The sequence below is a fragment of the Penicillium verhagenii genome (assembly GCF_028828195.1).
Source record: "Penicillium verhagenii strain IBT 33310 chromosome Unknown utg000003l_segment0_segment0, whole genome shotgun sequence".
Classification (NCBI taxonomy): Eukaryota; Fungi; Ascomycota; class Eurotiomycetes; order Eurotiales; family Aspergillaceae; genus Penicillium; species Penicillium verhagenii.
The window spans coordinates 804,306-818,523 of record NW_026643167.1 but is presented as its reverse complement, the minus strand read 5'-3'; the positions used below and the strand labels follow the sequence as shown (position 1 = coordinate 818,523).

The window sequence follows — 14,218 nt, the reverse complement described above, 5'->3', positions numbered from 1 at the left end:
TCCAATTTCCTGAAGTTTTGCAATATGATGAGCTTCACCGCTGCAAGTTTCGTCAAAACTTGATCTAAGATGGTGTTCAAGGTGAGTGACCCACTTTTGATTGCAGATCCCCACTCAACCCCAGAGCTTCAAGCCTTCAACACAGTGCTTCCTATAATTTCTCCTCTCAAATGCCTTGAACACCCTGGAAAAACAAGCCCTCTTGAAGTGCCATTCCCGCCGGCCTGAAAAGTCATGGAGAATGCTGCAGAACCTCCTTCACCCCCGCCACCAACCGAGGCCGAATCACTTCCGACCGTGGAGAGCTCGGATGTGTCCAGCTCCGAAGAACATGGCCCCTCCACGAGAGACGTTGCCCCTCATACCATCGTTCGCTTGATTCAGTGCCACCACTGCTCGAAACCTTTGCGCAACCCATGCCGACTTCCATGCGGTAATACTGTATGTCGGGAATGTCTGCCGCCTGTCCGGCCGCGGACGGGGATCACCTATCCAGTGGCTGAGGGTAGGGAAGAGGGATTTACATGCTACTGGGAGGGTCAAAATTTCTGCGTGGGTGATCATTGTGTGGGAGACTGCGGAACAGATGTCGTACTTTGCTTTGTGACTGGAATGTTTCAAGAAGAATTGATGGGGTCAATGCAGGATGCCGAGCTGCCGAGCGCGCCTGATGCGGATAGTCGGGTTGTCTGTTGGAAGAAAGGTCCCAAAGACCCAGAGACTGATTCAGAACGACAAAGCCTTCAGCTAGGCCAGTATTCCTGGCTTCATGGTGTGTACCATGCTGCTTGTGAAGGCAGCTTTCCATGGGATGCCTCCGATGTCTTCTATAAAGAAGCCGATGCCCCTGGTGGAGCTCCGCTTCCCCAACATTTCACGCAAGAAGACCGTAGCAGCTTCCAAAAACTCAGGGACCGAGTTCGCTGCGAGCTGGATTGTCAAGTTTGCTACGCTCTCATATTGGATCCTTTGACCCTGCCATGTGGCCACACCTTTTGTCGGACATGTATTGCTCGAGTGCTGGATCACTCAGATCTTTGTCCGATCTGTCGCCGCAAACTCGGAATGCCAACATCCATGCAGGCGGAGCCTACGAACTGGACACTATCGAGGCTTATCGATCTGCTTTTTGCAGATCAGGTCGCAATTCGGAGAGAAGCCGTGGCGCAGGATGAATTAGGTGTGGACCTTGAAAAAAAACTACCACTGTTTGTTTGCACACTATCATTTCCCACGATGCCCACGTTTTTGCACATATTTGAGCCCCGGTATAGACTCATGATTCGGCGAGTCGTCGACAGTGGGGATGGGAAGTTTGGTATGGTCATGTATAACCGTCGAGGCCGGCCACAGGCAGATGAAATTGGCAGCGTCCCGTTCATGCACTATGGAACGTTGCTGATGGTTGAGCGATATGAGCTGCTACCGGATGGGCGCAGTCTTGTCATCGCCACCGGAGTATCACGATTCAAAGTTCTCGAAGCAGGCATGCTCGATGGATACCATGTTGCCAGGACAGAACGCGTGGATGATATTTCATTGGCGGAGGAAGAAAGACTTGAGGCAATGGAGACAGCAGCCCATGCGATTCCAGATCCATCACCAGAGGAAAGCACGGTTGAATCCTCATTGGACTCAATGTCAACACAGGACTTGATGCTATTGGCGCGGGAATTTATTCGCAAACAGCGCCAAACAGGTGCCCCATGGCTTCACCCGCGCGTAATGCTAGCCTATGGACCTGTTCCCACAGATGCAGCTCGGTTCCCGTGGTGGTTCTCTAGTATTCTTCCCATCGCCGAAGAAGAAAAATACCCCATCTTGTCCGCGACAAGTGTTCGAGAGCGATTAAAAATCTGTGCGCGATGGGCAAGGGAGCTGGAGGCCCGTGACTGGCAAGTATCGATGATCCCATACCAATATTGCACATCTCTAATCTTTTCCTTCCAGGTCATCTCGCTCATCTCTCAATTCTGTCTTGTGACTAGCTGCCCCTCTCCTCTTCCTTTGTCTCATTCCACTGGCATTAAACCCTCTTTCGGCATTTATCAAATCCTTGACCCCCAATGTGTTCACGTCTTTGACCCCTTTCACATTCTCGATCTCAGTATCATTCGGGGGCTCGGCGCCTTTCCAAGAAACTATGCGACAGTTGAACGACCGCGAAGACTCACCAATTACCAGTACGGAGGCCTCCTCTGAGACATACTATATTCCACAGACCCTCGTTGTGGGTGCTTTCCTGGCCATCTTCTTTGCTCAGGTGGGTGCCAATTTTCTACAGGTCCTACGAACGGGAAGACGTCATAGAAGACAAGCAATGGAATTGCAGTTTCCACAACCGATTCCTCCACAACCACGACCTCCAGATTTGGAAGACGAAAGGAACAATTGAAGAAAGTGGGGACTATCAGGGATCATGGAGAGGGACTACCTCCGGCGGCAGGTCTAGAAGGCCATGCTGGATAGTGTGTCCAGCACTGCGATACCGGAAGACACATTCGTTTCAATTTTGACCAACATATTGAAGAGTATTGATTCCCCACCTGCACTTTTCGTTTTGTATTTATTTACTTAATATTTCATCTGTACCCGCGTGCTGGCAAGATGGGTTATATACCCAGGGTATGAACAGAACAGTTTGCACATACGAAATAGCATATAATGCTTTCAATCCCCCAAGTATTAAATTCGTAGTGTGCAAGATGCAAGGTTGGATACTCCCAGAGCTACTAGGTACCTACTACCTCCTGCCTAGTAGGTAAGCTACATACATAGCAACATGCTTGGAACTTGAAGCTCTTTTAATAATTTATACCCAGGTGCCTGTCCAAAGGTTAGATTTTCTGCTAATACCATCTATACCAGTAGATATGCTATTTAACCCAGATAAGCATTCTTTATACACAGAGAGAGGGGGGGGGGTCTCAAGCCTTTTCAATCTAAATACACCGGAGATAAACTTGGAATAGATATTGCTCTAAGCGTTCTTTGTGTTCTCAAGTGAGAGAAGGATCCTCTTTTAGAAGCTTTGTTTCAAATTTTCATTGCTCGAAAATATCCATCAAAGTGGACTTATCAATGAGCAAAAAGGGGCTCAGCTCCAATTGGGTACTCGTCTATAAAGAGCGATCAATAGCACCTGTCAATCTTCCAACATTTGAAATTTGGATTCCACATCCCCCATTGCTCATCGGAACAAACTTAATTGCAGACTGATAAAATATAATAGTATATGCCAATGATTGTCAAAAATGGTTTATTGTCCCATCCACCCACCAACTCATCTCCTGATTGGTAGGTGTCTCAAGCAAGGTCATGCTATTGAATGCCCAGTGCACTTTGGCAGCTTTCACGAACCTCGTGCTCTATGTGTAAAATGCGAAGCTGCATCTATTCTACCTGAGATACCCAGGATTCGGAGCGAAGATTATGAGTCGGAGCAAGCAGAGGATGAAAGGGAACTGTTGATAGGACCAATATTTGTGATATTGGTTCAAACAGGGGTCATGGTTCTTTTTGGAAGGATTGTCGCACTTTGGATCCTTGAGTTTCGTACAAGACATGGAAGATGCTGTTATTGAAATCCATAGGTTCCAAATTTCCAATAGGTCTTGCTTCTTGCTTCTTGGTCTTTGATTCTTTGTTTCGGGGGGGGGGGGAAAGTGATTTTCAAAAATAGTAACATGATCTACCCAGTTCTTCCCCAATCTTTCAACATTAGTATTCCTTGGAACGAAACCAACATTGAAGGCTTTAATTCGAGAAATTCGAGACATTCAGAATGTCCGAAAGTGGAAACTGGTCTATTGAACTTTGGACATTTTTGATTTTTTTGATGACGCTAAGATGGCGGGGAGAGCTGTGATTGGACGATCCACGCTGAGTCAGATCGAAACACCTTCCCAATCGGGACTCGGGACATCATCTCTCGGGAGACTCCGCTGAGCTAAGCCACGTAAAGGCACATGCATGTGTGTAATAGAGAATAGTTGGTTATATATACACGGAAAAAAAAAAAAAAGCTCAATCCGTTGCCCAATTGCCACCATGAGTCCCTCGCTAGCTTCGCCCCGCTTCAAGTCGAAGTACTTACCCAAACCGAATCCCCCCCCCCTTGCTTCATATGTTCTCGCCTTTTTTTTCCTCTCGGTGTTCCATTTTCACGCTCCGTTTTGTCGTGTCATCAATTGACATTCTTAGTCTTTTCTGATTGGTCACATACCTAACTGGGTGACCTTCTCGTTACCTTCATTACCTTGTACAGTGGAACGACTGACTGGTGACCTCTTCTGGGAAAGGGCTTCAGCCATTCCCCCCACCTTATATCTGGCTTAATGGTATATCGAGGCAAACCAAGCGCTGCCTGCGAGCGTTGCCGTTCAAGACGGTTGAAGGTAGGTTGGATCCACTTGACGCCTCATCTTCAGACTATACAGCCGCAACCAAACCAAACAAAACAAGAATAGAAGAGAGCCAAGAAGAAAAAGCAAACATTTGAAAGGACATCTGGAAAGCGCAATAAACTGACCTAGCTCACTAGTGCGATCAAAGTATCCCATCCTGCTGCGCATGTATCAGAGCAAAAGTGGATTGTCCTGGATATCGAAATCGCCTTGATTTGGGCTTCCGGGACCAGAATGAAGAGGTGATTAGCCGGGCGCAACGCGCTGCCAGGAAGAAGCGGTCTGTCGTGATAACACCTCCAAGTACAGAGGTATCTGTTTCATCTGTCGCCCTAGGATTTTCTCCGAGAAATGTTATAGAGTATCCGGCTCAAGATTTGGCTAAAGGCTATTTCTTTACCCACTACATTACTGGGGGTATCGCAGGGGGGCATATGACTTACCTTTTACCTCTGATTACGGACCCTGGAAATATAGCGGTGAATTCCGCTCTCAATGCAGTCGGATTGGCGGCCTTGTCTAATATTCGATTATCACCCCAAATGATGTTGAAAGCGCGACACGAATATTCAAAGGCTCTATCAGAGACCAACCAGGCATTGGCGGATGTTGCTATGTCGAAAAGGGATGACACCCTGGCTGCAGTTGTCTTATTGGGCATGTTTGAGGTGAGTCTGTCTTTTGAAAATCTGGTGACTTTGATCAAGTTTTTGAACAGAATCCAGGTTCTAACGTGCTCCGATGGGTCCTTTATCGACCGTTGGATGAAACATATGGAGGGCGCCACCCAATTGATAGAATTTCGAGGTGTTGATCAGTTGGGTCGCCGAGAAGGGTTGGATTTGTTCACCCAGTTACGAGCTCAGATCGTCAGTTCTCAGTCTCCAGAGAACGTGGTTGAATGAAGTCATACTGATTAGTGAACGCAGCACATCGGAAAGATATACCAGGAAAAATACAGCTCACCGCTTCTTTTTCAGCTGTCTGAAGATGCGATGAAATACCGAGACTTGAATGACCACATTATTGATGAGCTTGGCCTCGAAGTCATCCGTCTTAGTAATTTTTGTGCATCAATGAAAGATGGAAGTGTTACAGACCCTGGCGAGATTATTCGCAATGCTTTGATCATCGACGCGAATCTCACATCACTCTTCCTCAGTGTTCCCGCCTCTTGGAACTACAGGACAGTCAAAGTTCCACTCTTTGATGGGGAACCTATCACTCGAGCAGTCTGGGGAGACAGCTACCATATTTATGGAAGCCTCGCAGCAAGCAGCATGTGGAACAATTACCGCTCCGCCCGAATTCTCGTCCACGAACTTATCATTGATACTGTCAAGGCACTTGACGCCTCTGCCGAACCTACTGATCGTCGGCAACAACATGCCTTGGCAAGTCAAAGTCGGCTAATTGCACATCAATTGGTGGAAGATATATGCTCCAGTGTACCCTTCAATCTTGGCGCAGGAACCGAAGCTGATGATGGCAACGACATTGAAGCTTCCGCCCCATTCCAGGTGACAGCGGCAGGCGGATTCAGCCTTATGTGGCCGCTGTTGATTGCCGGTAACTCCGGCCTTGCCTGTAAAGAACTCCGCCAATGGATTACCAACTGCTTGGACAAGATCGGCCATTCCATGGGCATCAACCAAGCATTAGCAATGGCACATCTTCTGCGGCGAGGAATGGGTTCCCGGGCATGGCTTTCGGAGGACATTACCACACCGAGCAGTGATTATTACATCGGGGCCACTCAAAATTAAATAGATTGCGACATATTAGAGCTAAAGTATTCTTAGAGCCTTGGACCTGGCATGCACATGATATGCGAAACAGAAACAAAACCCTTGGAGAGATCCATATATATTTTTTTGTAACCTATGTAGACTTGAAAGAAATTTCCAAAGTTCCAAGATTGGAACATAATAGGGCTTCCACCTGGGCAATTACGTACATATATGTACATATGTAGCTTGAAAGGGTTTGATCCCCATGTAGGAACTTTTGGGTGCACATGTGTGGAACATCCAAATGTTTGAAAGTCTAGAGATTGGTGGAAATTCGAACAATAATATTGAATACGCTCAAGTTCGTTCTATAAACAAATGATGACAATAAAAAGTTTCACCAATACCCCCTGTGAATATAAACCAAAAGAAAAGAAAAAAAACCTCCCAAATTAAGCCTAATAGGCGAGATGGAGTACTCCAGCCCTGAGCATTCAAACACCAACGTATTGAACCATGACTCCTAATCCTTGCAATATTTTCACTCTGCACTGATCGCAGAATTGGTTATCTGCCAAGTCCCAATACCAGAAACAGCCATTTATCTGGGCTGCTGGTTGTGTCGTGCATAATCTTGGTAGTATGCATTTTGAGCTCCAGCCTCGGCATAGGATACAGGCTGGCCAGAGTTGCCACCTTCCAGAGAATGACTCTCCGGCCGAACAATACCCCCTCCGACAGCGCGATCAATGGTAGATTTAGGAGTAATCACACCCAAGACGGTGTACATCAGAACAACCAAAAATTCCTCGATGGTGGCCATACCCAGTTGAACGGCTGGATCACCATCAACCAAGGAAAACTTTGCATCATGACCAAAGTCACTAATCAAGCTGTACAATAACCGGACAGCAATCAGAGGCAATGCAAAGAAGATGCACATATAGATCCGTTGTTGACTTGGTAGCATTTCACGGAGATCTCGTAAGGTGATGATAAAAAGAGTGCAAGTGGCAACGTAGATCAGGAGGAACATGATGATTGCAGCCTCAGTCTCCTTTTTACCGCTTGAGCGGTCTGATGCGCTCGATGAAGATTGATCGGATCCACCGCTGATTGCTAAAATCAAGGCGATGAATGAGGGGATATGGAGGAGTTGAACGATTTTGCTGCGACGAGATATGGCGGTTGCTTTCTTGTTGAAGATGGATACACTGAGACAGGGGGATTCATTAGAATTGAAGAGCCGGAAGATGAAGTTATAAATTGGGAATGCGAGAACTTACATTTTACCGATAACAGGTAGGTAGCCTAAGACTTCGAGCACGGTATTGCCCTTGGAATCTGGATCCGATGGGATATGGGTAGTTGTCTCATCAAAGCTGATTCGAAGTTAGTAATGTTAGAAGAAGAAGAGAAGAGAAACATTCGACAAAGGTGAGATCGAAGATCTCACTTGAGCCTTGGTACACTCACATTCTTTTCAAAAGTCCTAATGTTGAAAGAAGAAGAGGAGAAAGGCCAACGGATTGTAGGATGACAGCCCATTCTTTGTCGCTTGTGTTATCAGGGTGGTTGGTGCTCAGAATCTCCATGACAGCTCCGGCAACACGAATGACTCCAAAGATACAGAGATAGATCCATCCCAACTGCTTGTGGAATCCATGACGAACAACCACAAAGATGGCCAGTAAGGTGACGGGGATGTATATGACCAACTCTGCAATGGCAATGTGCTCAGTGGTGACGGCCATTCTTCAATGTATTAATAGCTTGAAAGCTGTGCACTGAAAGGCAAGAGACTGCAAAGTTTCCAAAAAAAAAAAAAAGAAAAAAAAAAAAAAACAAGCAACTTTATAAGTCACTTCTTTGACTTGGCACTTGGCTTGAGAGTGTGAAGAAAAGAAAATTACAATGGTGCTGACAGGGGATTTATATTCGACACCTGAGTAGGTAATAGTATCTACATGGCTGCCTGACTCCAGCTGACTCCAACCAAACTTTGAAAGTAAGCCTTCAAATGTTTGAAATTAAGATATTCAAATGTTCCATATTTGATGGCTACGATGCGAAGCATTCCTAAACCAGACTGTGGATACAGAAGGGAAAAGTCAATCCTTTTACTCCCGATCATACCAATAAGAGAGCTCTGAAGAGGAAGAGGCTTCGAAACCCCACTATTTAGACCCCAAAAATTATAAATAAAATAAAAATAAAAAATAAAAATGAAATAAAATAAAATAAAATAAAACAAGCAACTTGAGTTCCAAGGCTGAATGGCTCCACTTTTCTTAATTGGGAAGCAGTTTCGATATGCATAACCACTGCATATACGATCGCCACAGAAGCTTGGACCTTATGATGTGGATATACACGTGTTTCCCGTTACGGTGCTTAGTACCAGTTTCCCTTTATGGACCCTTGATCGTCATCATACTTCAAACATCCTGGTTCAAATTGATCGTCAACTTGACTTGCCCAGAATGAGGGAACCACGAAACGGAGTTGATAGTATTTAAGGAAAGCATTAACCATGGGAGAGAAGAAGAAGAAGAAGAAGAAGAAGAAGAAGAAGAAGAATAAGAAGAATAAGAAAAATAAGAAGAATAAGGAGCAAAAGCAATTGGATCACGCTCAGCAGATTCAACTCTCTCTCTCTCTCGCCTACGAATCAGCCCTGAACCTTGAAATCCGAACGTTGCCAAAGTGAGACCCTGGTTGGCAACAAAAAATGACTAGCGCCGTGTCTTCCGTCCTTCTCCTCTCTCTTGGTCTTGTTGCTTCTACTCATGCTGCCGATTATGATTGCCGACCAGGCCAAAAATGTTGGCCATCCTTGAGTGAATGGAGGCAATTAAATACCAGTGTCGCTGGTAACCTTTTCGAAACCATCCCAATCGCCGCTTCTTGTTACAAGAACTCTGGACACTATGATGCAAAGGCCTGTGAGGCTGTTGAAGATTACTATGGTGATAGTATTCTTCGTGGAGAGCATTTTGGGCAGACATACTGGTTGAACTGGGAGACTTGTCATGCCTCTGGTTGCACACTTCTGGAGTCTGACCCAAGTGAGCTCATGTACGCCAATTGTTCTATCGGTGGCTTGGCTTCGTACTATGTTGACGTTCATGAGCCATCGCACATTGCCGCCACTCTCAAATTTGCAACCGCCCACAACATTCGCATCAGTGTGAAGAATACCGGTCACGACTTCTATGGACGGTCTTCTGTGCCGAATACTCTCGCCATCTGGACCAAGAACCTCGACAACCTCACTTTCTACTCCAACTTTACCGCTCATGATTGCCCCGCATCTAACAGCCAAAATGTTGGAGAGCTTGGTGCTGGAGTTGTTGCACAGGATGCATACCGTTTCTTTAATGGCCATGGCATGGATGTCATGGGAGGATATGAGGAGTCTGTTGGTCTTGCTGGTGGATTTGCACAGGGAGGAGGCGTCGGTTCATTCACCACGACATATGGTCTCATGGCCGACAACGCCGTGGAGTTCGAAGTCATCACTGCCGATGGAGAGTTGCGCATTATAAACCAGTGCAATGATCCCGACCTGTTCTGGGCCATGCGTGGTGGTGGAGGTGGTACATACGCAATCCTTACCAAGTATCGCGTTCAGCTTTTCCCATCGCTGCCGATCCACACCTACACGTTCACGGCAAACATCACCAATGCTACAGCTCACACGAATGCGACAACGAACCTTGCTCTCCGTGAAATCCTCACAGAGCACGCCAAGAGTCAGATCGGTTGGTCTGCTCAGCTCATTACTGGTCAGATTGAATACTTTCCTGAGAAAGTTGCCATCAGCTTGGTCCTGGTCTATGGTGACAATGGATCGAAGTTGAAGTCAGCTACGACGAAGTTTGCCCAGTTTCTCGGCAATCGCACAGACCTTTCCGTATCAAAGAACGGATACAATTCATACACAAACTACGCCGAGTACCTGTCTGTAACTGCTGCCGATGCCAAAGTTACCGAGCCATCCGGGATATACTCTCTTTTGTCTTCGCGATTGATCCCTACCACTGTATTTGCGGAGCCAAAGACTCTCGACGCCTTGGTAGAAGGTGTCTTGCAAGGAATCACTGAAGCCAGAAGTCTTCTGAATCTCACGGGTACACAGATCGTCTGCGAGACTCCTGTTAGCAATTCAAATGCCGACGAATCATCGGCCGTTAATCCAGCTTGGCGTGATGCCCTGTGGCATGTTATTCACGTTGGTGAATGGCTAGAGCCCCTGGAGGATAGTGTACTGAGATCAACTGCCGATGGGATCTTGCACACGGTGGATCCTTTGAAGGAGTTGAGCCCAGGTGGTGGAGCTTATTTCAATGAAGCCAGCTACCTGGAGCCTGACTGGGAGCAGACATATTTCGGTTCATTCTATGACAGACTTTTGGATGTGAAGAACCGATATGATCCTACTCACATATTTGATTGTTGGAAGTGTGTTGGATGGAGAGGAGAGGCTGAGTGAGTGTCTTCTATTGTCCTATCGTCACCGTGTATTTGGGAATGTGCTAACTTTTACCCATCAGTCCATTCTACTCCTGCTATGCTTGAGTTTAGTAGCCAGTCGATCTCTCGTGCAGGCTATGAAACATTTTGCGCCAATTGAGCATATAATCGGATGCATACCGGGAGATTTGAATTTTGGCTTCTGAGGCTTGAAAATCCAGCATTGACTTGGTGTTACTGAGAATTGTCGAGTTCAAATGTTTACGGTTGCGCAAGGATTTATAGCAATAGAGATCTATGTACCTGGAAAAGAAATTCTGGATACACGTGGACATCTGGATGCATGTGTACATATTCACATGCAATATTAGACTGGTACCATTCGAAGATCTGGGCATCCATGGATGATCAATTATATTTGTCAACTGGTACCTCCTATCCATGTAGGATATTGATAATCAATATACATAATGTATATGCATGCATGAATTTCCGTCTTAGCAAAATCGTGTATACTTGCTAGAATAATTCTAAATAACTTCAAACGCCGGAAAATATTGTTTCACAACACGGTCCAGCTCCTTAATAACAACAGGCTTCACCAGGTATTCGTTGGTGCCAGCATCTTCCGCAGCAATCCTATCGGATGGACTATCTTGGCCAGTCATCATGAATAGAGTGCTCTTCCTCCATTGGTTTCCTTCCTCCAAAATTCGTATTTGCTTAGTCGCTTCAATTCCATCGCAGACTGGCATTTGCAAGTCCATAAATATCAGTTGAAACGCAGACTCATCGCCACCAGCACACAGTGTTTGACGCTGGGAAAACATCTCAACGGCTTGCTGGCCATTCATGGCGGAATAAAAGGGTAATCCTCGTTTCTTGCAGTACATTTCTATAATGCGGAGGTTGATGGCATTATCGTCCACAATTAGAGTAATGGGCCTAGGCGAAGTTATGGAAGTAGGGAATGTCGGTGTTGATATTCTCAAGTCCCCAAAAGCTGCTAGATCTGGCAAAAGTGTTGCTGGTATATTGGCGTCTGAGCTGGAATGTATTGAGTTGGATGTTGATGAACGAGATGTAGCATCTTCGTCTGTACTTGGGTCGCGGTATAGCTCCGAAGGAGAAATATAAGAGTTACTGGGTTGCAGGCACGGCTGGGATAGTTCTGCTCCGGCAAGGATATCTTGTGCTTTTTCAAGCGAAGAGCACATGATTGAGGTCGAAAAGGGTCCATAAGCATAAACGACATTATTCGCAGTGCGTTCAAGATGAATCCCTGCTTCCGAGTCAGGGACAAGACAGATGGCAACTTGTCCGAATGGGATTTGAGACAAATGCAGGCGGTGCAGTTCTAGATCGGGCACAGCATCAAGAATGACTATGCAATCTTCAATACTGTCTGAGCGAATAAAGCCATTGCATGTAAGAGAATTGGTAAAATCATCACGCAAAAATGCGCAGTCGGAGGTGGTCTCCAGGTTGAAGAATTTGGAAGGTAGATTAATGAATTTTGAAGCCAGTGACTGCGGTGGGTTTGAGGAGATGAACTCAAGTTCCCGGAATGTGGCTCTGAAATGGGAGCCACGGCCAACATGAGATGAAACTAGATCGATGGACCCATGGAGTAGTGTTGCAAACTTAGATGATAACGTGAGGCCCAATCCAGCACCTGCTGAGTGCAAGCTGACCTTTTCGTAGGAATCAAATATGCGCTGTTGTTGATCGACAGGGATACCTCGACCAGTGTCTTTGACATCGACAGTAAGTTGCTTGCAGTCTAAGTCTATCGAGATGGCTATCGATACAATGCCTTCTGATGTATTTTGGATTGAGTTGATGATCAACGGAACAAGACTGTCTCGGAGCACACCAAGATCACTTCGGAAACTCTCAAACCTTGGGGGCAAGTGGCGAGTAAAAGATATAGAGGTCTTATAGCGGGCGTCTCCGGATGTTAGCTTAAGTATCTCACTTTCAATTTCTGCCTCGAGTTCCTCGACAGTATGCAGGGCATACTGCCGGTCTGTCATGGCAATGTCAGTCCATCGGTTCAGAGTTATCATGTTGTTGACGATTGAAGTCAAATCTCGACCCGCCATCTTGATTATATTGAGATACATGGAAGGATCACGTGGAGCGATCTCCGATGTTCCCTTCATCGGTGCTGATACTTGGGTTGCGGAGTCGCTCAAATTCCGCGACTGTAGTTCCTCGGCTAGGAGTTCAACGGAACCAAGGATGCCATGAATCGGCGTGCGGAGCTGATGAGAAACTCCTTGGAGAAACTTCTCTTTCGCTTTCATTGCTTCTATCAGAAGGCTTTTCCGCCACATCTGCGAGAGCGTATCGGCGCAGCTTTGAACAAACCACGAATCGATATCGTCAAATACCAGTTTTATGTCTTTGGATGCCACGATGAGTAACGATGACCCTGTTGTACATTCACATTGAGCGGTGATGATGCGTACTACCTTATCGGACGGAAGTGCAAGATGGTTTGAATTTGCAATCAAATCGTCAAAGTAGTTGTTGTCTTCCCATATTCCATCTTCAAATTCAGACATTAGTATCGGATCGCGTCCTTCAATCTTGACATGGGTTGCATTGGATGGCTGTTTGCTGATTATTGCATCAGGGTATATAGTACGCAAGATGCCAAGGACAGGCTCCTCGGATACCGTATCATCTGTTTCTCTCTGAACCATAGAGAGGAGTTCGGACATTCGCCGTCGATCCCGCTGGCGTCTTGCTCTTGCACATTGAACGAGATCAGAGACGACCCAGTCGGCTAGACGAACCAGAGCCTGGTGTTGTGATTTATTCAATGGCTCTTCGATCTTACTCGAGGCCACGCAGAGTGATCCAAGACCCACGGAATCTCCATTCTCGGTCTGCAACCGAAGTGGCGCGCCAGCGTATGCGTGAAGGCCCCCAAGTTCTACATATGGTGATTCTTGGAACCTCCAGTCCTCCATCATGTTCGGCAAGTGGAAGACACTCTGTAAAAGATATTCAGCGCGTGGTGAGTAAATGGCACAGGAATGCGCAACGTACACCAGGAGGTTGGGTAACTGTGTGGGCACAGATAGTTTCCCCACGCGGGAGAATGCCTAGCTCAAGCCCCACTGTGGCCAATCGGATATAGAAATCGACATCCTGAATGCCGATCACTGAAAACTCCCATCCAGTGGATTCCTGGGCAAGATACGCTTTCTCCTGGAGGCCCGAGAGAAACTCATTCTCTTTGAGAACATCGCGTGTATAGTACCATAGCATGGACAATCGGAGTCTTTCATTCTCGGCAAGGGAGGCACGTAGGTATCGATCGGAAAAGCAAGGCGGCCTTTCGGGGACTGTCGCGGGCGCATAATTCTCTGTCTGGGGATAACATTCTGCATCGACGTCTGATGACCATGGGTCGATCGGCCGGTTTACATTTTCCCGATCGAAGACGGGTCCCACGGTCTGTGGACGAGTTGGCGGGGGTGCATGCTTCGATGTCAGAATAGCTGCATCCGCCTTTGGAAAGAACGGGATCCGCCGCCCACTGTTGGGGGCCATACTTTTTTGGGCAGCATTAGAGACTTGTAACCTTCATGG

The 14,218-nt window shown here is 46.5% G+C and overlaps 5 protein-coding genes across 5 annotated transcripts; 3 read left to right on the top strand and 2 right to left on the bottom strand.

Moving 5' to 3' along the window:
* Positions 1 to 234: 234 nt before the first annotated feature.
* Positions 235 to 2,395, top strand: N7466_001702 (uncharacterized protein; the record flags this gene model as incomplete). The annotated part of the gene is made up of 2 exons (XM_057161100.1): positions 235 to 1,888; positions 2,109 to 2,395. 2 exons carry the CDS (start codon positions 235 to 237, stop codon positions 2,393 to 2,395), a joined length of 1,941 nt encoding a protein of 646 aa, XP_057024385.1.
* A 2,553-nt stretch (positions 2,396 to 4,948) lies between these two features.
* N7466_001701 (uncharacterized protein) lies at positions 4,949 to 6,172 on the top strand (the record flags this gene model as incomplete). The annotated part of the gene is made up of 3 exons (XM_057161099.1): positions 4,949 to 5,074; positions 5,132 to 5,275; positions 5,336 to 6,172. 3 exons carry the CDS (start codon positions 4,949 to 4,951, stop codon positions 6,170 to 6,172), a joined length of 1,107 nt encoding a protein of 368 aa, XP_057024384.1.
* Positions 6,173 to 6,737: 565 nt separating this feature from the next.
* Positions 6,738 to 7,890, bottom strand: N7466_001700 (uncharacterized protein; the record flags this gene model as incomplete). Its single annotated transcript, XM_057161098.1, has 3 exons — positions 6,738 to 7,350; positions 7,423 to 7,518; positions 7,613 to 7,890. 3 exons carry the CDS (start codon positions 7,888 to 7,890, stop codon positions 6,738 to 6,740), a joined length of 987 nt encoding a protein of 328 aa, XP_057024383.1.
* Positions 7,891 to 8,867: 977 nt separating this feature from the next.
* On the top strand, positions 8,868 to 10,631 carry N7466_001699 (FAD binding domain-containing protein; the record flags this gene model as incomplete). The annotated part of the gene is made up of 1 exon (XM_057161097.1): positions 8,868 to 10,631. The coding sequence occupies one exon, from the start codon at positions 8,868 to 8,870 to the stop codon at positions 10,629 to 10,631; it is 1,764 nt and encodes a 587-aa protein (XP_057024382.1).
* A 511-nt stretch (positions 10,632 to 11,142) lies between these two features.
* On the bottom strand, positions 11,143 to 14,179 carry N7466_001698 (hybrid sensor histidine kinase/response regulator; the record flags this gene model as incomplete). The annotated part of the gene is made up of 2 exons (XM_057161096.1): positions 11,143 to 13,617; positions 13,673 to 14,179. The coding sequence occupies 2 exons, from the start codon at positions 14,177 to 14,179 to the stop codon at positions 11,143 to 11,145; spliced, it is 2,982 nt and encodes a 993-aa protein (XP_057024381.1).
* Between the last annotated feature and the right edge of the window lie 39 nt (positions 14,180 to 14,218).